The 27,955-nt window shown below is 49.0% G+C and overlaps 1 protein-coding gene across 7 annotated transcripts in view; it reads right to left on the bottom strand.

Annotated features, from left to right (window-relative positions):
• Window positions 1-27,955, bottom strand: part of POU2F3 (POU class 2 homeobox 3) — a 75,394-nt gene that overhangs the window by 41,041 nt on the left and 6,398 nt on the right. For 2 of the 7 annotated variants that reach the window (XM_072822372.1, XM_072822374.1), the window contains exons 1-3: window positions 15,059-15,134; window positions 14,677-14,838; window positions 5,444-5,478 (exon numbers count right to left, since the gene is read on the bottom strand). Coding sequence is in view for 3 of the 7 variants with exons in the window: in XM_072822369.1 (XP_072678470.1) it covers window positions 5,444-5,478; window positions 14,677-14,735; window positions 15,059-15,108 (144 nt within the window). In the remaining 4 variants the exon portion in view is untranslated. Of the gene's footprint in view, window positions 1-5,443; window positions 5,479-12,253; window positions 12,355-14,676; window positions 14,839-15,058; window positions 15,135-27,385; window positions 27,455-27,955 lie in introns of those variants that run through there. The other 5 variants (XM_072822370.1, XM_072822371.1, XM_072822373.1 and 2 more) reach the window with 4 other exon arrangements.

The raw sequence follows: 27,955 nt of genomic DNA, 5'->3' as shown, positions 1-27,955 counted from the left end.
CAAAGAGCAGGGAAGGGAAGCAGAGAGCTGACCCTGGGCTCCTGAACTCACGGAGGGGGCGCCCAGCCCCGCTACCCTCTCGGACATGTCCTCCTCTCCTAGCTACACCTTCCAGTGGGTCTGCCCTCTGTCCATGTTCCCCTTTTTTTATTCCCTATGCTGATGGCATTTCCTATCCCTCCCGAAGCCCACATCCACCGAGATCTCCCTCATCCCCCAAAGCCTTCTCTTCACACTGTCTCCATTTCAGGCTAACACCCCACCCCTTTGTCACCTGGTGACCACATCTCCCTCCTTGCTTTCATTTCGACTTGTCCCCCACCTGCAGCAACCTGGCATCTGCTCTTACCACGGACACCACGATGAGGACATCACTGCTCGTCTCACTGCCAAACCAGAACCCATTTTCAGGCTTTGGGCTCTAGGGTACCCGAGCAGGCCCTAATGCTATGGCTACCCCCACTGTCATGAAAAGCTCTCCTTTGTGGGTGTGGTTCTCCCCCCTTGCCCCCCACCCCATCCCTTTGACCATTCCTTCTTCATCTCGTCTACAGGCACCTGCTCCTCAGCCTGCCCCGAACATGATTCTTCTGCAGGTCTTCCCAGGGTCCCCATCCCATTCAGCACACCATCTCTAGGGGGCCTCCCTCCCTCCCATGTCACTTAACACAATTCAATGGTGACTCCCTGATATGCATCCTCATCTGTCCCCCGGGCTCCAGAACCCATTCCTCACCATGTGTTGGTGCCTATAGAGCTCTGCTTATAGTCCCTCTCCTGCTTAGCATCCCAAGCTAGAAATCATGAAGGACGCTTCCTGTTCCTTTGCCATCCATGGCCAACCTGTTGCCAAAATGCTCTGGATCTGCTATCGGAGCTCTCTCTCGAATCTGACTCTCTCTGTGCATACTGTCACCGTCATAAAATAGCAAATACACAGTTTATACATTCTAGACACTTGTCGAAAACAGACACACACACTCTCATTTGACCTTTGCCACAACCTTATGAGGTAGGTACCATTATTCTCCCCATTTTCCAGATGAGGAGACTGAGGAACATGGAAGGTGAAGAATTTTCCCAAGGCCACATAGCCACGATTCCAGCCTGGCAATCTGAATGTTTGAGTACTTGACCTCTTTGCTATAATCCCTCTCCTGAGCTTTGCCCACTTCTTCCCACCACAACAGCATTCCATCAGGCGTCTCCTTCATCCTTCCTCTCCTCCTCACCCACAGTCCCTCTAATGCCCTTCCATTAAATGAAACTAGTCGTGCTGGAAAACGCCTAGTGGCTCCCTGCTGCCCACGGGAGAAATTTCCTTGCTGTGCATTCAGAGTTCTTCACGACCTGGCCCCACCCACAGCTCCGGCTTCACCTGCTGCATCTCCCCCATGCTCATCTTCTCACACATCCCTTGAAGCCAGGCCCCTTCTCCAGTGAGCCCTCACACTCACTGGCTCCTATGCCTGGAATATTCTTGTTGCCCTTTTGCGGCAAACCCCCTACTCTTCCTTAACCCCCACACTTCAGACACCATCTCTTTGGTGCTGACCCCAGGCAAGTACCCAGGAGCTCGGTGCTACTTGTCTCTCACGGACTTTACCACACAGCCTTGCAGTTTATCTTCTTACTCATGACACCCTCTCTCTCCAGCACTTAGGAATGACTAATTATGCAAAGAATGAATGATGGGCCCACATCCAGCCTGCCAGGTCCTTCTGCCTCTGCCCCCTAAATTTCAAACGATCCTTTTTGCTGGGTCACACAAAATCATAGAGATGGGAAAGAGTTCACCTGACTTAAATTCCCCCCTACTCTCTATGGCTCAGGGTGAAGAAATGGACATGCTCTTCCCTGCTTTTCTTCAGAAAAAAAAAAAAAGAAAGAAAGAAAGAAAGGAGAGTCAAAGCAACCAGTCAGAATAGGGCATGTGGAAAATGAGGAAACATAGCAGACAGACTGGGTGGGGGGGCTGAGAGGTCACCCTGTACAAACATCTTCATTTTATCCAAGAGAAAACTGAGGCCCAGGAAGATGAGGTTTGTCTAAAGGCAATGACTAATGGGACACCTGGGTGGCTCAGTGGTTGAGCGTCTGCATTTGGCCCAGGTTGTGATCCCGGGGCCCTGAGATGAGTCCCACATTGGGTTCCCTGCAGGGAGGGATCCTGCTTCTCCCTCTGCCTGTGTCTCTGTGTCTCTCCCTCTCTGTGTCTCTCATGAAAAGATAAGTACAATCTTAAAAAAAAAAAAAAAAAAAAAAAAAAAAAGAAAAGAAAAGAAAAGAAAGAAAAGAAGTGACTAGTGAGAGGTAGAGAAGCCGCACTGGCACCAGGACGTCCGCCTCCCCGTCTGGGGATCTGGCCTTATCCTATTGCTTCTCCACTTTCTTATCTTTCCCAGGGATGGCAGGATGGTGCTGCTTCTGGGTCCCTGGGTCTTCCCACAATTATGCTCCAAAAAGGCTCAGGCTGCTTTCCTGAGACCAGGAAGTTAACAGGTTCGGCGTGAAATTTCCTGATGAGCCAGTGTCCTTTGCTCATGCAACTCCCGATTGCACCAGTTGGCTTGCAGCTTTCCAACTGGGGCTTCACCGAGGGCAGCGGCTCATCCTCTGCTGTCCTGTGTCTGCCAACCCCTTCTCTGAACCATACCAGACTGCTCCTACACAACCGCCCTTTCTTCCCTTCCCCACACCCTCTGCCTCCCATTTCCTCCCAGTTAGTCACAGTGAGGTCACGCTCAAGCTCTGGCTCCCAGGCCTCTCCCTGAGGATGGTGTGTGTGCAGAGAATGGGGAGTGGAGAGACTGTAGAGGGGGGAATGCAGCAGGACATCATGGGAAAAATGGGCTCTGGAGTCCAAGAGATGTGGGTTCAAATCCTGACTCTGCCAGTTGGCCAATCACGTGAGCTTCAGCAAATTATTTAATCTCCCAAATCCTTTGTCAAAAAGAGCTGGGACTTCTGGGGAGGCGCCTTCCTCACCAGTCTAATGCAGATAGTAACACTTGGTTTATAGTGAGAATGAAATGAGATAAAGCACCCAAGGCTCCTCGCACAGAGCTTGGCAGGTAGCGAATATTCCTTTACTTTCCCTGTGAAGGGTGGAGGTATGATCGTCAACGCAGTGGCTTGAGAGATCCTGGGTGCCCACCTGTAGGCATGAACCTGCAGAGGTCAGTGTCTCTGGCCCTGAGGGACAGAGTGACAGGGAGGAGGGAGCATGAGTGTATGTTCCTAAGCACAGGAGAGCTTAGGCGTGAGAGCATACAGGAGTGTGACCCGGCTGAGCCTCTTTCTCCAAAATTCCCCCCTTCTTGAAAGGAAAAATCTTTCGTGTCTGTTCTTGTCAGTAATAAGAAATCAAAAAAACCCTTTCCATGGGAGGGAGGGAACAACCCACCCCATGGGGCTCATCTAAGTAAAGCAAACTCAAGTGAGGCCCACTCCTGGCAGAAGCCAGCCAACTTTTTCCCAACCGGTGGAGGAACCACACCCCAAAAGATGTTCAAAGGGCCAGAGGCCTCTTTCCAGGCTGCCTAGGGCCAGGGGGGCTGCTCCCAGCCTTGTCCCAAGCACGAGGGCTTCCCAAGCTTCCAAAAGATCACACAAGTGGTTAAAGCCAGCAGGCCACCTCCGGACTGGGCTGCTGTGGTCACATCTCGGTGCGGAATGGGCTCCTTCTCGCACGTCTTCTCCAAGGGCCTGTGAGAGGTGGGCCCCAGGCTGCCATCCCGACTCGTCAGGGTGGAAGTACAGGGCACGGGGCCACATCCCAACCTCCTCCAGGATCACAGAATCCTTGGGGATCTCCTCCATCCTCCCGCCCTTACAGCAAGCCTGGCAAAGCCACCCCCGAGGGAAGAACCGGCCTCATATCCAAAGACCTTGGAGCAGAAGCTGATTCCACGTCTGTCTCCCTTGGTGGCTGTCCTGGAGTTGAATAGACCATGTTGGCGGCAAGTCCTTCCTCGGAGCTAAGTCTGAAGCCTCTCTGCACTTCAGGCCTCGAGTGCAGAGAGAGCAGTTGGCCTCCGCTCGTTAGCAAACTTCCACAGTGAACAAAATGCAGAAAGCACCTGCCTAAGAGGTTTTGGCTCAGGACTTCAGATTATTCCTCTCTCTGGCCATGAAGGATACACCCAGAAAGTACCTAGCCCTTTAGGAAATGCTAGTAGGGACTGCAAATCACAGTCTAGATAAAGGAGTCTGATCTCCAGCCCCACCGCAGACCGCCACCTAAACTTCGACTGGAAGATCAGAGCGAGAAGGAACCTGTGATTATCCAATGCACCCCCTCCCACTGGGATTTTCAGCCCTTCAATCCCACTCTTGTCGGCCTGACACAGTCCTACTCACCCTTTAGAGCTAGATTCAAATAGCACCTCCTCCATGAAGCCTGCCCTGAGTTCCCAGGAACAATGGACTCTTTCCATTTCTGTTCCACGCCACGCTTTCTACACACCTCTAGTAAAGCAGGGATGCAAGTGTATTATAATTATTCCCTTAGGAGTCTCTCTCTCCTCCCTCTCCCTCTCCTCTCTCTCCCACTCCCCACACGAGACTCTAAGCTCCTCCAGGGCAGAGACCATGTCTTAATTTTCTTTGTAGTTCCACACCTGGCACAGTATACATGCCCCCCCCCACTGCCACCAAATTTATGGAATAAATTAATTTTTCTGATAAGAAACTCAGACCACCTTCCCTTTCCTCCCTGCAACGTCCCCTCCCACATCTGCTTTGACATCATGCCCTGTCCTAGCCCTCTCCCCAGTCTTCTCTCCAGCCCCTGATCTCAGCGGGGAAAGCCCTCGCCCTCTGCTCCATCCTTCTCTTTACATGCCACATCCATCCATCCTACACCCTGTCCAACCCCACTCCCTAGACTAACTGGAATCCTACACGACTTAGTTTTCTTCAAAGGCGCCAAGCTTGTGTCTACATTGTCCCTTTGGGCCAGGCTATATACTTTGTCCCATTCCTCCTTTTTTGTCCCGTATCTTTTCCTTTCGATCAGTAGTTCCCTGAGGGGCCCAAGTCCTCCATCTTTGGTACCTCCATAAATTCTTCTCCGTACAGTTGGTCCACGCAGACGAACTCACCCAAGAGGCAACTCAGACTAGAGACCATGCTGGGAGGAGATCTGTGGTCTTAGGTTCTGCACCACACCAGGCAAGCACTTAATCCGAAATAAGTGCTCCATTTGAGGGGACAGTGGAGACCCGACATTGGGTTGTGGACTGGGGGAAGGGGGTGGACACAAAGGCCCTTTAGAGGCCCCTCAGGCTCAAGCCTGAAAGCTATTGAGTCTATGAATAAACACCCTCAAATTTGACCTAATCTTCTTTATATCTCCTGCATCTGATGTCATCTAAGTGGCTGCCCACTCCACCCCACCCCACCATTTATAGAATAAAGGTTTTCTTCTGAAAGTACTTACCTGCCTGTTGAAATCTAGGCCATTTCGATCATTTCCTGAAAGAGATAAAAACAAAAATATGAGTTGCTAGCAGGATTGGAAGAGCCTGAAGGTTAGAGGGAAATGGTGATGTTGGGAGGAGCTTGTCTCTATGTCGAGAAAGAACACGCTTCCCCTGTGGCCAGGATCCTCCCACTTATCCTGTTTCCTGGAGAGGTCTTTGGAAAATCTCCTCCAGGGATGTGGATTGCCAGGAAGACTGACTTGTCCCAGGTCACACGGAGTCACCAGGCCTTGAACTTGCAATCCCAGGGCGCATGTCCTGCTCCACTCCCTCAGACAGAGCACAGGCTCTGGTGGCTAAGGAAGGGATGACCAGCCAGGGGTCCTAATGGCATTGCCCTGAGGCAGGAAGTCCCCTCACTACCCCAGGCCTCCTGAGGAGATGACACCTAAGTCATCTCAGATAGACAGGTGTCTGTTCTTGCCTTTCCCTTCTGGCTTTCATTTCTTGTCTGTTCCTCTTTCCTTTATAGTAAACATCGGGTGGAATGAATAAATGTGTGCTTCATAGAGAAAAATATTTGGTACAGAAAAAAGTATAAAGTAGCAGAAAAATCACTCTGCTGAAGGGCAGCTGTAATTTACATGTTTGTATATGTTATGGTCTTTTTTTTAATGCTTGTTTTGCCTCATTGATATTCACCACTCTGTATAAATATTACCCTGCTTTTTCCAGTGAACATCATTAATATTTCCCCTATACTGTTAAGGGGCACCATAAATCTTTTTCCCCCTCCTCCTATGCTTGCAAACATCATTTTTAATGGTTCCCTAATATTCCATTCTGTGAACCATAATTTGCTTAAATATACACCTATTGTTAGGGGACTTGCTTCCAATGTTAGCTACGATAAGCATGAGTTTCCTTTTCCTATAACTTTTTATGGCAGGAGCCACCAAACAATCTTCCTTTGTGCTCCACAGCTGGCTGGCTCTGTAATAGCAAGGACGATGAATGGTTTACTAAATACCATATACTCAGAGCCTAGCACTGGGCTTAGCACGTAACAGGAGTTCAAAATATACTGGTTGAATGAAAGAATAAATGGACAAGTGAATGAATTCAGAACTTTCAATCAGAAAATTCTTCTGCTTTTCATTGGATCTTCAATAACTTTGGAATAAAATCTCAGTTTCTTAGCACAACATACAATTCCCCATATGACTGTCCCTCAGGATCCCACCTCACTCCCTCCCAGGCACCCTGAGCTCATGGGCAAACACACCAACCCTGTCCCATTTCCACACTTCCTTGCACCACACTCTTTCACAGAGCGTTAGTCCTGGTCACTCTGGACTCCAGTAGCCCTTACTACTACCGCATGGCACATCGTGCGACTCCTTTTTTTCTCTCTCCTACTAGTCTGTGGGTTCCTTGAAAACGAGGACGTAACATCCCTACTCAATGGCCACCATGGCTCCTAGAACAGCTCAGTGTCTCAAAAAATGCCTGGTAGAAGAAGGAATGGGGTCTAAGAGATCCTCTGGCCTTTTAACTTAAGCCCCCTTGCCCTGCTGTGTTCTAAATGAGGATGGGGAAGCATGCCCTTTCCTGTATGGTTGGGAGGGCACCTGCTCTAGCAACGGGGGCAGCAAGATGAGAGCAGAAGATGAAGAGGGGTAGGATCGTGAGAAAAGCATATGGGAAACACAGAGTGACCTCTGGATAGCAGCCTGATTTTGAGATCAATTAAGACGATATATATAAAATGTGCAAGGGGAGCTAAAGGTAGGAGGGACCCACAGACTGGACAGGTTTAAAGGTAAACTTGCTTTTATCTTTTTTTCTAATTGTGATGTACACAGAGATAGACTTAATGGTAAAATTGGTTTTATCTTTTTCTCTAATTGTGGTGTAACCGACATATAACATTGGTTTCAGGTGTACCACGATTCAACTTTTGTATGCATTGTGAGCCAACTGGTCACCACAGTAAGTCTAGCTAATATTCATCATCATACATAGTCACATAATTTTTTTCTTGTGATGAGAATTTTTAAGACCTCCTCTCTTAGCAACTTCCAAATATGCAATACAGTTTTATTAACTATAGTCACCACGTGGTTCGTTACTTCCCAAGATTTATTTCATAACTGGAAGTTTGATGCCCTTTATTCATTTCATCTCTCCCCACCCCCTACCTCTGGCAACCACCAATCTGTTCTCTATATCTATGTGCCTGGTTTTGGCAGGGGGTGGTTGTGTACTTGCTTTTTAGATTTCACATGTTAATTGAGATCCCTTGGTATTTGTCTTTCTCTGTCTGATTTCTTTCACTTAGCATAATGCCCTCAAGTTCTGTTCATGTTATCATAAATGGCAAGATTTCATTCTCTTTCAGGGCTAAATGATGTTCCATGTTGTTTGTGTCTGTGTGTGTGTGTACATATATATATATACATACACCATATTTTCTTTACTTATTCATCCACCGGTGGATATGTAGGTTGTTTCCATGTCTTAGCTATTGTAAATAACACTGCATTGAACATAGGGCTGCAGATACCTTTTTGAGTTAGTGTCTTCATTTTCTTTGCCTAGATACCCAGAAGCAGTATTGCTAAATAATCTGATAGTTCTAGATTTTATTTTTTGAGGAGCTTTATCTTAAAAAAAAAAAAAAATCCTTCCATGACATGGTCAAGTCGGCCCAATAAGGAGTAATTTTAAAACTTGACAAAAGAGCAAATTCATTCATTCAACACACATTTATTTACTCAGCACACTCTAGGTACCAGGCACTGTTCTAGGCCCTGGGAATACAATACTGGAGAAGACAGCAGAAGCCCCTAAGGAAGATCATTCCAGACAGAAGTATCAAGACATAAGGCAAGAGCAGGCTTGCATGCTGAGGAATAGTAATGAGGCTAGTATGGCTGAAGAATAGGGTAAGCAGGGGTAAGATGACGTGAATCTGGCAGACAGGTCACAGTGAAGCTTCAACGTTCACCCAAGGACGATGGAAGTGACAGAGGGTTTGAGCAGAGGAGGAACACGATCTGACTTCAGGGTTTAAACCTGCAGGGATGAGCTTGTAGGTGGTTAGAGAGCAGGAGGGAAGACCACCAACTGAGAGGTATTGCAGTGACCCAGAAGAGAAAGGGCAGCAGAGTGGATGGGACAGTAACAGTGGTGGTGGCAAGAAAGGCCTGGATTTAGAACGCATTTGGGATAACTGACAGGACTGGCTGATGGATGGGAGGTGCTATGCAAGGGAGGAGAGGAATCAAGAATGACTTCTAGGCTTTGGCCCTTCTCGAAGGGATCATCAGTGGTGCCATTACCACCAATGGGGGTGACTTGGGGGAAGGCAGGCCAATGGTAGAATGTGGAAAGCTTTATTTTTGAATGTGTGAAGTTTGAGATGCCAATTAGATATCCCAGTAGAGATGGGGAAGTGAGTTTGGACTCAGGAGAGGTGTAAGGTCAGTTGTATAACCTGGGGAGTTATCAGCTCATAGGTGGCATTTAAGCCATAGGACTCAGTGACGTTATGAAGAAACTGAGTCCAGATGAAGAAGAAAAAAGAGTCAAGGCTGGAATGAGGAGGAGGAGACAGCAAAGGAGACTGAGGAAGAGGGGGCACCTGAGTAGGAGGAAGACCAGGCAAGTGTGGTGTCTGGGAGGTAAGAGGAGATGTTTCCAGAAGAAGGTAATAATACAGTGAGAGAAAGAGCAGAGGGCCAGAACAGTTTGGCTTGGAGGAGGTCATTGGCTTTGTGAACAATTTTAAAAAGATCTCTGCTTTTGATTTCTGTAAGTGCCACTATCATGTTGTTTATGAGATCCACACAATGAAAAAGATGAACAAGCAAAATTCAGAGATTAATTTTAAAACTCACCAGCCAACAAAATTAACTTCTCTTGCCTAGAAGTTTTTTCATGGTCCTTCTCAAGAGGCCTCTTAGCATGAGGATTCACCTGCTGCTCTCGGAGTGTGATGAGGACAATTCTCCTTCTCATCAAATTCATTCTCACCTGCTTCAGTATCTGTACCTAAGCTTCCCTGAATCCCAGGCTGAGTGAGGTACCTGGGTTGGCCAGGACCTCTCAGGGAGACTGGTCCCATGACACTCCGACAGAGCAGAGAGTGCCATATAGCTCAGTGCCGGGTGCTTAGTAAGGGCTCAGCTCCCCAAAGCATTTTCTGTTCTGATTCTGACTCCACTGCTAAGGCTCTATTGATTGAGAGAGGACTGGTGAGCCATTCCCGGGACTCAACTTATTCATCTTTGACACAGTGAGGAAGGTGCTCCTCTTTCGTGAAGAAAGCAGGGGATGCAATTATCACATTATGTGAAACAGTGACCCACGATCATTATTTTCTACCCCTTTGCAGTGCTCTGTGGAGGAGCAGCAGGGCTTACTGGAAACAGTCCTGGATCGGAAGTGAGCGAATAGAGGGTCAAGCCTTGGCTTCATCACTCCCAAGCTGTGTGAGTTTTGCCAAGGCAGGTAGCTCCAGAGCCTCACACTCTTCAATGGCAAAATAAGGTCATAACTCCCATTCCACCCACTTTCCAGGAATATAGTAAAGCTCAAATGAGAGAAAGCTGGTGACCATGCTTGTGAGCTAGGAGACACTACTCAGTTGTAGAGCTGGGCTCCAGACATCCCGGGCCACCCCTCTACCCAGGTTGAGCCTGGTTGTATGTTAGGGACTTTGCGCATGCTGTGCCCTTCTCTCTCTAGAAAATACACACTCATCCTCTAAGATCAAACTCAAATGTCACCTCCTCCATGAAATTCACCCAAAGCAAAATAAGGGATTTTCTCTGCATCGCCACACCTATTATTTTTATTTATCTCTATTGCACATATCACATTTTTTAGACCCAGTGGTTCATGTGTCTGTTTCTCTCATAAAATCGTGAGCTCTTAGCAGCCAGCATTGTTATATCTTGTTCATCTTTGTACATCAAGTGACTTAAGTTGTCCAATACACACTAGGTGCTGAATGACCACGTGCTTGATCCAAATTACTAAGAAACTGCTCCAAAAATAAATCTTTGATTCTGACCTGAGAAAGTCATGTGCCACCAACTGCAGAAACTTGAACATATCTTATTTCCAAGCCCTGGCTCCCTCTCTGAAAGGTGGCAGCCGCTTGCAGAAAAAAATAAAGCAGGCAGATACATAGTAGAAAGAGTCAGAAAGATACTGAAGTCCAAACTGAGAGGGGAAGCACCTTGCAGAGGATACACAGCCTCAGAGAACTTGAATCAAGACCAAAGCTTGATTTCTCAACTCCTGTACTCATACAGTTTTTCCAATAAAGGCACTGCATGGGACGCCTGGCTGGCTCAGTTGGTAGAGCATGTGACTCTTGATCTTGGGGTTGTAAGATCCAGCCCCACGATGGGCATAGAGCTCATATTAAAAAAAGAAAAAAGGGCACTGCATCCAGTGGCTGACACAGAGAAACCAAGGATTCAACTTTGATCAACAGCTTAGGTAAATCAACAGGCTAGATGCTGCTCGAATTTGGAAGCGATTCAAAACAGAGAGGGAGATTAATATAGAAAACTAGAGAATAGAATCAGGATTAGAAAATATTTTGGCATGTTCTAATAGAAGCCAAAACCAACAAGGTAAAACATAACAGGAATAAATATAAAGCCCTGCACTTAGGTTAAACTAAATCAACTGTATATGGAAACGATAGGGGAGGCTGAACTGTACCCTTAGAAATGATTAAGATGGTAAATTTTGTTTAAATTCCATGTTTTTTGATTTTTATGTTATGTGGTTTTTTTTTTTTACCTCAACAAAAATGAAACAGAAAGAAGTAAAGATTCCCCAATTAGGGAATTCTGTTTTAACAAATACGCTAGCCCAGAAATCGGCTTTTCTACTTTATGTTGAGTAGTCCACTAAAGTAGTCAAACTGCACAAAGTGATACCCAACCAGAAGACTATCTGCTACATATGACCCACCAGTCCTACTTCTGGGTAGAGTTCCAAAAGAAAAGAAAACAAGCTATGAAGGAGATATCTGCACCTCAGGTTCACTGGAGCTTTATTCATAATAGCCAAGCTATGGACCCAACCTAAAGTGTGAGATCAACCTAAAGTGATCAATGGATCAATAGATAAGGAAGATGTTATTTATTTAAACACACACATACATACTAGAATATTATTCAGCCACAAGAAAAAAGGAAACCCTGCCATTTGTGACAACACAGAGGGACTTGTGGTAGGCTAAGTGAAATAAGACAGAAAAATACAAAATGGTATCACTTACATGTGGAATCTCAAAAAATTAAAAAAGAAATAAAAAGTCAAACTCCGAGAAACAGAGCATGAGAGAGTAGAAGAGTGGTTGCCAGAAGCTGAAGGGGTTAGGGGAAAGGGAAAGGTTGGTAAAAGGGTACAAACTTTCAGCTATAAGATGAACAAAGTCTGAGGATATATAGAGCGTGGTGAGTATAGTTGATAGCACTATATATATATATTTTTTTTAAATTGAAATTTGCTAAGAGGAAAACTAAAAGGTTCTCTCACATACAAAAAAAGTTAAACATGGAAAATGATGGATGTAATAATCAACCAGATGGAAGGGACCATTTCCCAGTATATGCACATATCAAACCACTATGATGAACACTATAAATACCTTACAATTTTATCTACCACTTGCACCCCAGTAAAGCTGGAAAAAAAAAAAAAAGACTACATGCTACAATAGGAAGCCTCATAAAAAGCTTTTTCAACAATACCAATAACAAACTTCAGGCTAGAATAGAAATAATCATAGCTGGTACCTAGAGTGACTAAAATTCAAGCGTGCATAGTGTCAGGTACTTGGCCACTGAAATGTCCGTACTCTGTATTTTACATTTTGAGAGAAGCTGAGACTCCTAGGAGGTCAAATATGCCTCCCCTGCCAAAAAAGAAAAACAAAAATGAAAACGTAATTCTCCTTTCTGTTTGTTGGCGGACATTATTTGGAAATAAACACATCGCAGTTCCTTGTGAGGAGGGGAAGCTGGGGGAGGCTGGCGTCAGAGTATCCCACGTGGAAAAGAAATGACAAAAAAAGGAGATTTTGAGCTGGCCAAAGCTCAACATGAGCCCAAAGCGTGCTACACATGTGTGGGGTAGCTGCTTAAAAAGCCAAGGCAGTCCCGTGCATTACCAGACACACAGATCAGGGCAGCTCCCTGAGTGAGAGCATCATGCCCAGCACAGGGCATCATTTTGAAAAAGGGACCCTGATGAATTGGGCGGTGGAGCATGAAGACCAAGGGGGTAAAAGGCCCAGTCGTCACACCAGATGAGGAAAGGATGTTTGACCTAAAGAAGAGACACTTGCCCTTATATAAAACCTTCTGCGTGGCATTGCCACGAGAATTAAATGAGAAATTCGTTTTAAGTGTAATAATGATATTGTAGTTAAGAAGGAAGATGTCCTTCTGTTTTGCAGATGCATCCTTGCCAATATTTAGGATGGAAATGTTCTAATGTCTACAATGTATAATAAAATATTCCAGCAGCCAGAAGGGCAGAAATTTGATGGTTGCTGAGTAGGGAATGAGTATATGGGGGCTCTTTGTATTCATCTCTATGGTCATGTGTGTTTGAAAATGTCTACGAGGAAAAGTTGCAAAGGGGAGGGAAAAAAAAGGATTTCAGAAACAAATGGATGAAGCAAATATGGCAAGATGTTAACAGTTATTAAATCCAGGTGACGGGTATGTGGCTGTTCATTAACCGTTTTCTATCTTTTCCATACGTTTGAGGCTTCTCAAAAAAAAAAAAATTAAAACGATTCAATGAGGGAACATTGGAAAGCACTTGGCACAATGCCTGGTGCATAGTAAGTGCTTAAATAAATATCAGTGGACTTTTCCTTCCTCTCCAAATGTTGGCATGGAAGTGAACCAGGCTTAGCCTGCAGCAGCAAGGAGCAGAGCAGGGCCACTGGCGAAGCTGCTGGAAAGCAGGCCTCATCTCAGTAGGAGGAAGAATTTTATGAGAAGTGGGTTTGTTTGGCAGTGGAACTCCATAGTTTCACATCGACAGAGCTCCCCATTGCTAGGAATATTCAGGCAGGGGCGGCTCGTTTCAGGGATGTTACAGAAGAGGTTTCTGCATCGAGGGACAATTTGGTGGCATCAAGAGGGGGATTGCAGGGAACCCAAAATTGCTGCCATCTCTGAAGTCTTTCCACCCGATGCAGCTGATCGAAATGCACCACGGCTTTTTCTCCCCCACTCCCAGAAACTGGTCCCTGTCTGTGGCCGAGGCAGAGTGAGGCACACGAAGGACCAAAGAGCTCTTCTCACCACTTCCCTCTGTCCTGTTTGTTCTGCACACAAACCAAAGATAAGGACACAGAAGGGAGGGGGGAGGGCAGAGAGGGCTCCAGGAGGAAGTCCTGGACCCCCCTGGACCTCCACGTGGGGGTCTTAGGGGCCAGTGGGTGAGATCTACATCAAGCCAGAAGGGCCACCCGCCGGGGTCTCTCTGGGCTTCTTTGGGTTCTCGTGGCCTCCTGGCAATCTCTAGGCCCTGAGGCTTCAAGAAAGGAGGAGGAGAAGCAAACAGCTTGAAACCCTGGCTCATGGGCCTGGGAGAGAGACCTCAGGAGATCATCAGGGCAAGTTCCCTGCCTTCGGGAAGATGAAGCATTATTACTCACCCCATTTTACAGGTGAGGAGACTGAGTCCCAGCTGGGTTAAGCGATCAGGACCCCGGGCGGACGCCAGGCAGGAGGAACCCTACCAGCCCTGTGCTTTCCCACCTGGGAGCAGCAGAGCCTGCTGATTTGCATAGCTTTGGCAGCACTGGGATGTGAGTTTGCCTGGGGAGCAATTCTCTGGGTGAGGGAGGTGGAAGCACAAGAATGGAGAACCGTCCAAGCAGGATTTTTCACTTCTGCCCAGTAAACAATGCAGAGTGCTCGGCAGTGGGGCCGAACCTCTCCCAGCTCCGGACTGCTTCTCTTCTCACCAGCTCCACACCCAGTATAGCCCAGTAAGGCTTCCAGGGCCACTTTATGGCCACTTGGCAGCTGGCTAGCACTTCCTAGGAGAGCAGTGATTAAGGCCACCAGGCCCTTGGCAATGCTCCTGGGCAGCCGGCCACCAGAGCAGACCAGGAGACTTCCCGGCATGGCCATTTAAACCAGTCAAAGCGGTTTTTTGTTTTTTTTTTCCAGGACCCCACAGACACCAGGCCTACCTTTTTTGTTACTTGAGATTCCTCCAAGGAACTGGCAGTGTTGCCTAATGGTCAGAGTTCTGTACAGAGAACACACGGGAAACTGAGCTCGAGGGTTACTTCAAAGGCTGTTTTACGCTGGACTTGGGGCAAGTGGCTTAATCTCCGCAGCCTTCAACTTCCCTTAAATATTAAAACAAAAAAGTTTCTGTCTGCATTCCTGCCACCTCCTTCATGGGGGCAAGGGGATGCCCAGGAGGACCCCCGCGGACGACCCCTGAATACCCCTGAAGAATGGGACACAGGACCTGGGCTGGACAGGAGAAAGAGCCCAGCTTAGGGGTTAGGGGAGACTGACCCCCAGGGCTCCTCTAGCTAGGTGGCCTCAGTCAAGTCACCTTACCTCTGTAGGTGTAGACAGCAAATACAGACGTGGCCATGGGTGCGAGCCATGCCCAGGGTGGTGTCACTAATGGATCACTGCACCCTCCGCCTTGTCCTAACATCCCTGCTTGTGACCACCACGGATGGTCACAATGAGCTGTCCTGAAGAAACCCACTGGCCACCCCAGGATAGGGTCATCTCTCGGGTCCCCTTGACCTCTGACCATCTGTGAGATGGGAATTCTCATGATTTAAAGCTTCTCCCTCTCTACCCCAAGGAAGCCCGGCACAGCAAACATCCTTAGGGATTCCTTGTGGCACGGCCTGTGCGAGCCACCTGTTGCCTTTTCTCCACGTACATGCTTGTGAGATTGAATCCTGAAGCCTTGCTCTACTGTCCCTTCCCACAGATCAAGAGCCTGGGGCTGAGCCCCGGTGGACACCAGCGGCTCCCCTGCACCCCGTGGCTGGAAGAGAAGCCCACATCCTTCCAGCTCCATCTGTCCTGTTGCTCTTTGATAAATGAAACGCTCCTCACACGGTCTTCTAATTGTTTAGGCCATATAATCCCTATTGCTTCTCAGCCTGAGCTGGAGATGGGGCTCCCTGGGGCTCCCCTGCAGTGACCCCTCATCTCCTGGGGGCCCAAAGTGGGCAGCTTTGGCACTCTGAGGCTACGCTGAAGGAGCCCCTGGGCAGATGCGCCAAGTTCCAGAATAACAGACCAGGGGCTCAGGCCCCTGTGGCAAGGACTGCTGCCAGAAGAGCCAGGTCCCCACCAAAGTCTCAACTCAGTTTCCTGAGCCTGGGAACCAAGAAAAGTCTAACTCCAAGGGGAGAACTCTGTGGGGAAGCCAGGGTTCTGGTTGCCCTAACAGGCACATCTCAGAGAAGCCCCTCGCCTGCTATTTTTCTACCAGTTTTCCATGCTCAAGAGGACCCAGAGACTTCTAATGCTATCCCTGCCATTTATAGGTAAGGAAACTGAGTCCCCGAGAGGACAAATGATGAGCTGAAGTTAATACAGGCAATAAACGGCACTGCAGGAGCTAATCCCCAGAGCTCCGCTGCCCAGACTTGACTCTGCACAACACCTGTGGGTGTTCTTTAAAGGCGGACTCCAGACCAGCACCGCTCTGCCCTTGGCCCAGCCTCAGGAGGGAAGAGGTTCAAAGAGGTTTAAGGTCAGTGGGAGACCAGGAGGCTCTATCCTCGCCCTTTTCCCGGAGGAGAGTGAAGTGGGGTGAGAAGCGATGGGCCACGCGGCTGGGCTCTGGCTCTCCTGTGGGCACGCAGGGGTCCGCGTGCGGCTCGCAGGGCGCGGGTAGGAGGAGGAAAGCTTGGACGGGAGATGCCATCTCACGCTCGTGGAACAGCTCACACTTCCAAAAGCTCCCACACATGGACTCTCATCTCATTGCTTCCTCACGACTTGTTCTACAGACAAGGAAACTGAGGCTGGGTCCCAGCACCAGTGACGGAGAGCGGGGTGGGAGAAGGAGCTTGGACCTCATAGCTCTGGCTCTAGGGCCAGTGGCCTCGCCAACACGCATTGGTCACGGTGACACGCACTGGTTTCTTCCTCTGCTGTGCACTTCGTCCCTAGCTCCTCCGCGATCCCCACCTGCCTGGGAGGTCTAAGGGCCAGAATTATAGGACTCCTGTTTTACAGGTGACTAGAGGCTCAGAGGGTGAGGCCTGTGATAGGACACACAGCTGACTGCTGAGCCCAGATCCCCCCGGCACCGTTCTCTCTTCTTTTACCCTTTTCTTTTTCTTTTTCTTTTTTCTTTTTTTTAAGATTTTATTTATTTATTCATGAGAGACACAGAGAAAGAGGCAGAGACACAGGCAGAGGGAGAAGCAGGCTCCCTGCGGGGAGCCTGATGTGGGACTCGATCCCAGGACCCCGGGGTCATGGCCTGAGCCAAAGGCAGCCGCTCAACCTCTGAGCCGCCCAGGCGCCCCTCTCCTCTTTCACTCTTAGAGTATAAAGTCCTCCTCCCTCCTGGGGCTGGAGGAGCTGCTATCTCTGAGACAAGGGTGGCGGGGAGAGGGGAGAGGCTTAATCCAAGGAAGCAAAAACAAAGGACAGAGGATAGTGCCCCTACTGCCTCTGGGGTGGAGAAAGTGTTCCTCAAAAAACCTCCCGTCTCACATCCCCACTATGACCTTGGGAAAGTCATTCCCCTTCTCTGACCCTAGTCTCTCCCCCACCATAAAACGGGAGAATAGGACTAGATCAGAGAATTTTCAAACATTTTGGCAGCAGAACACTGTTTTCAAATAATAAGGAATAATTAGTAGCTGACATTTATTGAGCATTTACTACGCACCAAGCTCTGTAGTAAACATTTTATACACAAGCAGCATTTAATCCTCACCACCACCCTATGAGTAGGTGCTCCTATTATCCCCATTTCACAGGTGAGGAAAGGAGGCTCAGAGGGGTTCATCGGTCTGCCCAAGGTTCCTGATTTAACAGATCACTGAGCAGAAACCCAAACCCACGTCCGTCCACCAGGTAAAGCTGTCCATACCACATCACGCTATCCCCAAAGAAGGCCTCCTATGCAGTTGCTGTAGAAACTTGCAGGAAGTAAATAAAGGACCTTTGGATTTTTCCAGAACTATCAACATCAACTCATCTCACTGAACCTGGCCTGTCCTTTAGCACTGGGTCCTGAGAGGAGGGGGTCCCTCTATCAGCTCCTTCCCCTTCTTCCCGCCATTTCTCTGTTTCCTGAGAAGTAAAGACAGGCTGGAGTCAGGATCAAAACAAGGAGCCCTCTAGCCAGGCATGCTGTCAGTTGGGGTGACCACTTAGCTTTGGGGGCTGCCCCTGGGGCCCTTCCCTGAAGCATGCTTCCCATTCCCAAAGACCAGCGGCTACAAGAGCGTGTTGGCCAAAGTGAATGAATTCACTGGCAGGTCTACTCAGGACACAGTCCATATTCCTAATCAAGGCTTCCCGGATTGGCTGTTGAATCCCTGACCCGCTTGCATGGACACTTGATGGCTTCTGATCCTAATACTAGCAAACAGCATTACTCCATGGCAGGCACTGAGGTAAGCGTGTTTAACCTCATGAGATAGGTACAATTATTACCCTCATTTTACAGACCAGGGAACTGAGCAGGGAACCATTAAGAAACTAGCCCAAGGTCATAAAACTGGTAAGCTGAGAAGCTGGGGTTCACACGCAGGCAGTACTCTTCGTGGCTGCACTTCGGTGAGCGGGGGGGCCGGGGTGCAGGGGCTCACATCAGCATCTTACAAACAATAACCGGTGTGTGCGAAGGATCAGAGTGCTCTCACATCACGGCATCTTAGAGCTAGCAGTGATCTTAGAGACCGTCAAGTTCACACCTGCCGTCCAACGCGCCAACTCGGGCCCAAGGATGAGAAGTGATTGCCTAAGAGACAGGCTGGTGGTAGAGGCTGGAATCGGTCTGCCCTCGCATCTTCTCAGCCAAACAAGAAAGTAGAGATTGTGTTTCCAATGTCACGGATAGAAAAACTGAGGCGACTCATCTGTGGTCACCGAAGGGAGGAAAGGAGGAAGGGAGGGAGGGAGGGAGGGAGGCCTGAGGCTGGAACTAGAACACACTCGAGGATGGCTCTGAGCGCCAGCGTCCTCAGGCCATGCAGGGGTAAACTGAGTCCAGAGGCAGGAGGGGGACCTAGCTGGTTCTCCCGGGAGGCAAAGGCCACCAGCACCCAGCCCAGCCTGACCACCATCAGCTCTCCCTGGCCTGTGGAGGCGGGGAGGGAGGGAGTCAACCGGGTGCCGCCTCCCTTTGATAACTTTGAGCCCGGGGCAGACATGTGCCAGCCGGCTTCACCCCCTTTTGTCCGAGCTTCCCTCCTCAAGAAAACCTTAATCATCCTCATTTGAATTTCAAATGACCTCTCCCCTCTCCCCCCTCCCCGCCCCAACAGGCTTTGAGGCAGGGATATGGAAATTCACCCTGCAGTATGGAAATCATCGCCCTATGCAAATCGGGCGCCAAGACCCCATCGTCATAGCAACCACTGGGTTTCCTCTCCTTTCGGCACCTCTCTGGGCTCTCTGACTTAGATTTTTTTGTTCCTCTCCCAGCCCGAGCAGGTAGGGGGGTGGGGTGGGCGAGCCCCCTGCCAGGGGGCCTCACCGCGGCCCAGAGCAGGCAGGCGGGGCACCCCTAGCCAAGGTGCCCTGCGGGGTCCAGACCTGCCAGCCCACCTGCCGGCTTGTCTCCAGCAAATCTGGACCAAGCCTACCCAAGCCAGGCTGACCACTGTCTTTTGTTTTTTGTTTTTTTGTTTTCCCTGGCCTGGGCCAATCCAAGGATGGGCTAGGTGGTGGTGGTGGTGGGGAAGTTCCGGAGTCTGGAGGACACAGAAAGGCCCCCAAAGGAGGTGGCGGAGCGGGGAGATCTAGGGGGCTTCCACCGTACGAGGTAGGAGATGAAAAGCCCAGCATGGAACCTGTATGTAAAATGCCATGCAAATTAACACCTATTATTTTTTGAGTCAACAGCACTGGTGCTTTTTGGGAGATGCCAGGAGCTCAGTTTCCCATGCTCCTGGCTTGGCACAAAGGCCTGGTCTCCCAGGGCCCTCCTGCTACCCCAGAAGTGCCCCCTCCCCAATGAGCACCAGCTCACGGAGGCGGCAGGAGGGGACAGAAATGTCACTGACTGAGGTCCCTAGAAGTGAAATGAGGGCTCTGCTCATTCTCTGCCCTGCCCAGCCAGACCCCTGGACTCCAGGGAGGGTGGACCGGCCCTAGCTGGGATGACCTCATGCCATTTCCCTTTTAAGGACACTTAGTTCTGCTACCCCTCCTTCTCCTCCCAAAGCCGCCTCTCCCTCTCAGCCATTCTTCCTAAGGATGGGTGATCCCAGGCAAAGCCCTTCCCAGGGGAGGTGGTTTCAATACAGGGGACACCCTAGCAAATGCTGGCCTGAGATGCTGCTGATCCTCCCAGGCGCCCCCCAGTGGGTTCACACCCCCCAAGGATCTCCCACCTGCCTTTGAGAGAGCAGCCTCTGCCAGAAGGGAAGACTGCCAGGGGGTGCAACCCATGGACAGGAGGGCTTGGAGGTGGAGATGCTGGGAGTGCAAGTGCGTCAGTGGGTCTGTCTGTGTGCTGGGGGCGGGGGCGGGGGCGGGAGGGGGCAGGGTGGGGCCGCATCTCAGTTGCCTGGACTTGGGCTGCTCTTCAAGCCCCTAAAACGCAACCTAATTTGGTAGCTCATTTCTCTTTAAATTCTTTTTCCACTTGGTCAGCACTTTTCCACACCAGGTGTTCTTTGCCCTAATTGTTTCTTGAGGAAGAGGGTAGACCCAAGAGAGCAAAAGCGTTTACTCACACCTGGGAGGGTGGGGGTGGGCTGTAAATCTCGGATCCTTTAATGAAGGGCTGAGGCCCAGGAACAGGCAGTGGTCTGAGTCCCCCACTGTGTGTGTGTGGGGGTGGGGGGTGGGGAGGGGCATGTACCCCTGCCAGCAGAGGACAGCCCGGGACCTACCTCTCCTGCTGGATCTCTCCAGCATCACACCCAAGATACCCACAGTGTGAGGGGAGGAATGCGAAGATCATAAGATATACCCAAGGTCAGATGTATCCATCGCCCATGGCCTGCCAAAGGACAGCAGTGTTCTGACACACGGTGTGAACTCCTCTAAGGCAGGGCACCCTAAAGTATGCTCCAACAGTCAGGGCTGCCCTGCGAACTGTTTGCTAAAGTCTGAGACCGGATCATACAAACACAGAGAATTTAGAAATGTTCATAGTGCCCCAAGCATGTGATGAGTGGGCTCTCCCCGTGGACGGCAGGTGTAGACTAGCCTGGGCCCTGTGGAGCATGTGTGGTGGGTACGATCTGCAGTCCTGCGTGGTTAGGACTGCGTGCTGGTCTGTGACAGACTGGAAGGGAAACAACTGGTCCCGCACCCCAGATTATTTGAGAGGGAGCACCCTAAGCGATGCCCACCGATGAGACCATGCGGACAGTAAAAGACAGCACATGGATGCCCCACACTGGGCTCCCTCTCTCGGTCCCCTTTCAGGCTGAAGAGAAAGGAGGTCCATGTTCTTCTTGGGGGGGGGCCTCAAAGATGGAGGCAAGTGTGGTGGGGAGTCACTTCCTTCAAGAGACCTACAAAAGTTAGAAGGGCCAGTGCCAGGCAGGACTGGCCTGGTCACCCATGGCTCATCTAGTTAGCACGATCCTGCCCTGTTTGCCCCTGGGGCCTGGGTTTGGGAATCAGGGATGAGCAAGAGTCTGTGAGTGGTGAGTGAGGCTGGTACGGGTGAGAGCAGTTGCTGTAGCTGTTTTGTTTGCTAGGGTGCTCTGATTGCTAGAGGCAGACAGGCAATTCCTGGCACCATAGGCCGCTCTCCCGAGGTTTCCGGCACACAGAGCCATGGGATGAAGCCTGGGTAGTGCATTAGTACCTTCTAATCTCCCTGTCACAAAAATGGGAAACACTCTCGGTTAGAAGACCATAATAAGAGGTAACAGGCTGAGGCTGCAGCATGGGGGTCTCAGGCAAGAAATGAGAAAAGACGTCTAGGCACTGGGGAGTGTAGCTTACAAGAATAGGTGCCCAAAAGAAATTGTGGGGTTAGGTTTTCTTAAGGGAAACATCCCTAAGACCAGGAGGTTCCTTCATTTTCTGGGGATCGTTTTGAAATGTCTCCAAAGGAAGAGAGTCATGGACAAGAATCCTGACATTAAAAAAATAATAATAATAATAAGAATCCCAACTTCCCCAAGAATTCATATCAGTGCCCCCTGAACACTTGGAAGGGCTGTGGCTTCCTTTCTCTCTTCAGGAGAAGTAAGGGGCAGAGCAGGTAACTTGGAGGTGCAGGACAGAGTCACCCGGTGCAAATCCTAGAGACCACCAGTCCAGTCCCTTCCTTTCGCTCTTCTAGAACCCTCTTCCCCCTATCACAATGAGGAGACCCAAGTCTAGGGCACAAGTAGACTTGTCCCACATCGCTCAGTGACAGAGCTTTGTCTTGTCTCCTGAATGTTTCTGATAATTATCCACCTAATGATGGATTGTATTTGTACAGTGGTGCACACTTTGTGAAGCACGTTCATACCCACTCTGTCATTTAATCATGAAAAGGGTGGGCGTGTGTGTGCACGTGTACCTCATTTAAAAAGGGCTAGCAATGGGAGACTCTTCTTCACCCCCTGCCTGCCAAGTACTTCCTAGATGTCTGCCGTCCTCTCTGTCATTGAAAGAATAGTTTTATTCCATAAATATTTGGTCTGAAAGCCATACACATCTCTCAAAGGCTTCTGCCTATTTCTGCCTAGAACCTCACTTCTTGGTTGTGATGAGACATAATTTCTTTATCCTCAGCTTCAGGAGGATGGAAACCTCAGGACTCAGTAGGGTGGAGATGGTGAGCAAGGAGTTGGTTGAGAAGGACTTCCTAGTCTTGGGTCAGTTACTCATTGTTCCTGTGGGACCTTATGAGAGTCACTAGCCTCTCTGTGTTCCTCTGCATGATCACATCATTCCTTCCCAAAACCATATTGGAAGTTCTCGGGGGAAAGTACAAAAGGATCCCCAAACAGCTAAGATGCCTTGGCGGTCTTTCTGGAAGGGGGGGGGCAGATGTTAAGTCATTCCACCTCACAGACAGGACAACTGATGGTGGAGAAGGGCGGCAAGAATGGACAACTGACAAAGCTCAGTCCCTCCTCCATCTCTAGCTCTCTGTCCTCCCCTGGCTCCCCCCACAGAATTCTTTCTTCCCACATCTCTGAGCAGGGTAAGGGTGCCAAGGAATTTGCTCCACTACCATCTGGGTTCACAACCCCACCCCAGTGCCCCGTCAAAGGGTTGGGTGGTGGTGGAAGGAAAGACTGGGGCATCGGTAAGGCTGGCCCAGGATAAGAGAAGGGAAGGAGAAAATCCTCTCCCTAGATTTTCACCTTCCTCGGTTCACTAGAGTTCCCACTCTTCCCCAGCAAGCATGTTTCAGCTCCAGACAGGACTTCTGCCTCTTGGATTATACCAACCCACCTTTCAGGGGCTTGGCTTCCCCCCAGTCCCTTTGGCCAATGTCACCCTCTATAATCTTGGCATCCCTCCTGATGCCTGTTTCCTGTGTCTTCTGTCCCTGGTTCCTGTGTTGGTCCTCAGTCTTCCCACCACCATCTTTGGGTAGAAAGTCACTGGAAAAACCTATGTTTAATTCTGTCATTTGCTAGGCATGGGAATTTTGGGAAAAGCAGCCTCAAATCCCTCATCTTCAAAGTGGAATGATGACATCTACCGCACAGAATTGTTGGAAAGGCCAAATGCACTAGGTGTTTGAGTGTGCTCTTTTAGACACGAGTTGGCACCATCATCCCTTCTGCCATGAATTCCTGTGAGAGAAGCAAAGCCCCTTGAGGACAGGGGCTGTTTCTTCATCTTTCTGAGCCTAGGGTTTGACACAAACATGCTCCGCAGATGTTGTGTATGGGACTACCAGCTAGGTCAGGGAGGAGGATTGGGGGTAAATGGAGCAAAGAGGCTAGAGATGTCCAAGAGGAGGGTGTGGAGAGGGCAACTGGAAAGAAGGGACTAGGGAGGGCTCAGCTCTGAGGAAGCCTTTATGCAAATGCAGGAAGTGGCAAGTGATGACAGAGAATTTGGAAAAGCAATACATGTACCCTGTTTGCAAGATTCAGCTCCTAGAGATCATCCAGCCCAAATCCTTCCTTTATGGGAGGAACAGAAAGGTCCCAGTGGGGAGCGACTTGCCCCCTAATCTGCAGGGAGTTAATGGCAGAGCCAAGATAAGAATCTAATGGACTCAGGCCCGAGTTTGATTCCTGGTTAAAAGCTGTACAATCCTGGGCAAGCCCATGTCTCATTCTTTAGCCACCATTTCTTCATCGATAAAAATGGGGGTGGTAAGAATGGAACGAGATGATGCACGTGAACTCCGAGGCACACGTGCACGTGCCCAGGTATGGGGAAGAGGCTCTGTGAATGTGGCTGGACTTTCTCTCCCCCCTCCGCCTCCGCCACGTCCAGCATATTTGTCCACCCCTGTGTTTGAGGCTACTCTGCGACTAGTGTGGTCAAAAGTCATAGGGTTAGCAGTATGGGTGCTTGGGGGTGGTCAATTACAGACCCGGGGGCTTTTGAAATGTGGGCAAGCCTGTATACTCTTATGAACCACTCAACTGAGAATAGGAAAAAAGGTGCTGTCAGCTTCAAGAATAGAGGAAAAATAACAACCAGGGAAATAAAAGAAAGGATAGGAAAGCTGATGATTCAGAAATCTAGAAACTTGGATCCAGTCCTCTGGGGGTGGGGAGGAGGGCTGGGAAGAGGACTGGACAGGGGATTGGGAGATTTTCTGGTCTCTTGTGTTGCCACAAAGGCAGTCTGAGGTTATGGGCAGTTAGTTTATCTTTGTCCATGCCTTGGCTCCCTATAAGCAGGAGGAAAGTGAAGAATGAAAGAGCTGCCTGCCAGGTCTCTGCCAGCTAGGAGGTCTGTGTCTGGACCTGAGAATGCTCTCCTCTGCAGTCCTAGCCTGTGTGGATGGGGAAATAACTTCTCTTTCCCACTCCCAACCCTTGTGCCCTTTGGGGATTTCACACAATACAGAAGGTGCTCTCAGGGAGCTGGGGGTTTCTAGGTCACCTTTGTTTGTAGTTCCTTTAAAACTCAGAGACAAACCACCCCCTAATTCATGCACTGCTTGGAAGGGGGAATCTGCCTTTTAAAAATCCAAAGGAAGCCATTTAACCAAGTTGGTAACCATTGTGACTCATAATAAGCTTTTCTCTGTAAAAAAAAATGAGTCACAATGACTTTCCAGGAAGTTTGGTTACTTTAATTAGCTACCTCTTTTTTCTTGCCCTTAAAAACATACAGTAATTTGATGATCACCTAAGTATGGATGCTACCGGCCACGGCGCTGAGTCCCTAGAAGGGAAGAATCTAGGGGTGGAGAACTTGCAGACAGCACAGACTTCGTGGTCTCCTTGGAGCTGAAGAAGACCCACACAGAATCCTTCCTTGAATGTGCAATGAGAACAACCAGCCTCCGGGGCTGACCCACTTGGCCTGAGTGACAGGGAGAAGGACATCCCAGCTACCTGGCACCCCAAAGTGCTTAGCAGTGATGCTCTTTCTGTAAACTACAGAATCATAGGATCTTGATGATGCCACCAGACGTAATGATGATCACAGCTGCCATGTGTCAAGCACCGTGAATAGGCTTTAAACATCATCTCAGGGAACTCCCAACCAGCTCTCTAAGACAGACATTAATTGCCCCCCCTCTATAGCAGAGACCAGGCTAAGCTAACTTATCAGATCGTATCAGTTGGTGAGCACCTAAGCTCCCAGGTCTGTTTGACTCTACATCCATACCCTTTGAAGATCACCTGTTCCTTCCTCCTAAAGAGGCAAAGTGGCTGCTATAATCCCAGGAGAACCCTGGTATGGCACTCAGATTCCCAAAGTCCCAGCGTGTGTCTGGATTCTTTCTCCTTCAACTTCCTCTGTACACAGCTCCCATGGTTCCAGAAGGGAGGTCAGAATGTGCTCAGATTATCTCCAACACTTTCGTCTTCCTCACCCCCACCCAGGATCTGAACACTCTCGCTCCTGGCCCACCTTTTAGGGTTCCACGTAGCTCCTTCCCACTCCCAACACTGTTACCTGGACTTGGTAACAGAACACCAGTGCTAGCCTGCTAAGTGTGGTCTTCTTCATACACGGACACTCTCTTAGCTGTGCCCTCACATACCTGGGGCCACATACCAACAGAGTTGGCTCCAGCTAGCCTGCTATCAGAAGAGGGCAACACAGCTTCTCCTGAGAGTGGCTTTTGGAGTCTGATTTTTTTTTTCCCCAGGGAAGAGTGTCAGAGCTGAGATTGTCCCTATCCAGCTGAACTGATTTGATTTTATTTCATTAAAGATGTTATTTATTTATTTTGAAAGAGAGAGAGAATGAGTACAAGTGAACAGGGGAAGGGGCAGAGGGAGACAGAGAATTCCAAGCAGACCCCTCACTGAGCACAGAACCGGACACAGGGCTTGATCCCACAAACCTGAGATCGTGACTTGACCTGAAATCAAGGGTTGGATGCATATCTGACTGAGCCACCCAGGTGCTCCCAACTGAACTGATTTTAAAGCCTTGCTCCTGTTCGTCAGGTTGGAGGAAATTTTCTTCTCAACTGGAGAGAACAAGTGCCTCCCTCCACAGACCCTCAGTAAAACATACTCAGCAATTAAATCAATTGAAAAGTGAGTGCAACTGGCCCACATTCTCCTGGCCCAGCTATTCCCACTCACAAAGAAAAATATAGAACCTACACCTCTAATGTCTATTGCTACCTGTGCAGTAGGCACTGTTTCAATATTAAATTGAGGGGCAGGAAAGTTTATGGCAAGTGTATCCTGCAGGTGCCCTCAACAAGACCCCCAATTATCTTGTCCCTGACCCAAGCTTCAAGAATGGGGTTAGACTGCACCTGAAGACTTGGGAAAAGAGTTTAGCTCTGGGGGACATTGATTCTCTTCCACTTCTAATTTCTATGTCTCTAATGATCCAGATGAAAGACTAATTGAGGTCTTGTTGGAAGGCTATTAAAGTTATTTGGTGGTGTTACAATTTATACTCATGTTTCTTTAAGTTCTTTTTAATTATATGGAGCTTTCAAAGCAAAGCTTGTACTGTGGAGTTGAAAGCAGAGAGCTATGAAACTTTCTTCTCAATTCTTTCCTGACCTCTTTCTCTTCTTCACAAAGCAAAGTCATCTTCCAGGCACCAAGCCTTTCTTTCTGGTCTATTTACCACCCACATGCATGTAATTTGGAAGAGGAACACTTGCGCACGGGCCTCTTTGGCTAGTTCCTTGAGTAAGGCCTGTTGAGAAATCTGGGGTTAAAAGGCCTTGGTCCCCATCTACTGAAGACACATTGTGCTTTCTGTCCTGAGCAGGAACTGGGACCACAGCCTGCTGCTTCCACGGGTATTGGAACGGCCCATGGCCCATCAAGAAGTGGACCTCCTCCCTAATTTTTGTGTTTCCATTTTGTTTGTAAGGATCTGGCTGGCCCTTTCCAAGCCTAGTTCCAGAGACTTTGTCTCCCTCTAGATGGATATCTATAGTTCGAAGCCTCCAGGGTCATAGCCTAAGGGAATTCCTTCACTTCCTAAGACCCAGCTTTGGGGTCTGATTGGCTCAAAGACTGAGATAGAGAAAAACAAAACAAAACAAAACAAAACACCGCATTGTTCGATGATCATTTGCAACAACTTGCTCCCACCCGTGCTTTTCTTGTTTCATTCCCCAGAAGAGAAGACCCTTACCTGTCTCCACCTGGCTGAGGGCACTGCGAGCATCCGTGGAATCTGCTACATCCCCACTCATCTTGATATCTGCAGGGAAAACACAACTGATTTTAATAACAGGTCACAATTTTTCTTGCTATGACATATGTGGCTTTAACTAAACAGCAAAGATGAATGTGTAATTACAACAACCATCAGACTTTCAAATTCCTGATTCCCGAACATACAACCATTAGAATATTCATAAGCTTGGGGCACAAATCCCCTCCTCCCAGGCGCGCCTCCTTTCCCTGGCCCTTTCTTTCCCCTCTTCTCTGCTGCTACTGTGGGATCTCTCACCTTTTGCATCATTCATTGTCACTTCCTTCCATCACCAGGTTCAGTTGGTAAAAATTTAACAAGGGGAGGGGTACAGGGTGAGGTAGGGGGTGGGGAAGAATGCTTCCCATTTCCAATCCTCATTGCCTCTGGGATTTGGGGGATTGATTTTATTTTTTTCAAGTAGCATAAGAAATATGTCTCCCCACCCCCCCACCTCCCCTCCCTGTAATAACTCTACCCTGGGAGGTGAGAGTACCCCTGAACCTA

Source organism: Canis lupus, chromosome 3, assembly GCF_048164855.1.
Source record: "Canis lupus baileyi chromosome 3, mCanLup2.hap1, whole genome shotgun sequence".
Classification (NCBI taxonomy): Eukaryota; Metazoa; Chordata; class Mammalia; order Carnivora; family Canidae; genus Canis; species Canis lupus.
Note: the sequence above shows the minus strand (reverse complement) of the source record. Positions and strands in the feature narration are given on the sequence as shown.